The 327-nt window shown below is 58.1% G+C and overlaps 1 protein-coding gene across 1 annotated transcript in view; it reads right to left on the minus strand.

The window, feature by feature from the left end:
• Positions 1-21: 21 nt before the first annotated feature.
• TET3 (tet methylcytosine dioxygenase 3) overlaps positions 22-327 on the minus strand; it is a gene marked incomplete at both ends in the record, with an annotated part of 2,772 nt that continues 2,466 nt past the window's right edge. Inside the window, one exon of the mRNA XM_009694787.1 lies at positions 22-324. Within this exon, the coding sequence (XP_009693089.1) occupies positions 22-324 (303 nt within the window). The remainder of the gene's footprint in view (positions 325-327) is intronic.

A 327-nucleotide genomic window follows, 5' to 3' on the forward strand; every position in this document is an offset into this window, starting at 1 on the left:
CTTCTCGTAGCCGTTGCTCACCCAGCTGCTCCCGCTCCTCTCGGGCGCCCCGTAATTCAGAAACTGCGAGGGGAACACGTGGTTGCTGGAAAAGCCGTAATACCCGAAGGAGGGAAGCGTGAACTTGGAGTGAAACCCGTTCACGGAAGGCAGATTGGGCTGTGCATAGTAGGAATGGTAAGAGTAAACACTGTTCATGCTGTACGGGTCGGAGGGCCGGCAGCTCCCCAGCACCGAGTAGCTCTCCACCACCGCGTTGCCGTTGTACTTGAAGGCGTTGTAATGGCTCTGGGGCTCCACCTTGATGGAAGGGTTCAACGGACGGCG

The sequence above is a fragment of the Cariama cristata genome, unplaced genomic scaffold, assembly GCF_000690535.1.
Source record: "Cariama cristata isolate BGI_N322 unplaced genomic scaffold, ASM69053v1 scaffold26502, whole genome shotgun sequence".
Lineage (NCBI taxonomy): Eukaryota > Metazoa > Chordata > Aves > Cariamiformes > Cariamidae > Cariama > Cariama cristata.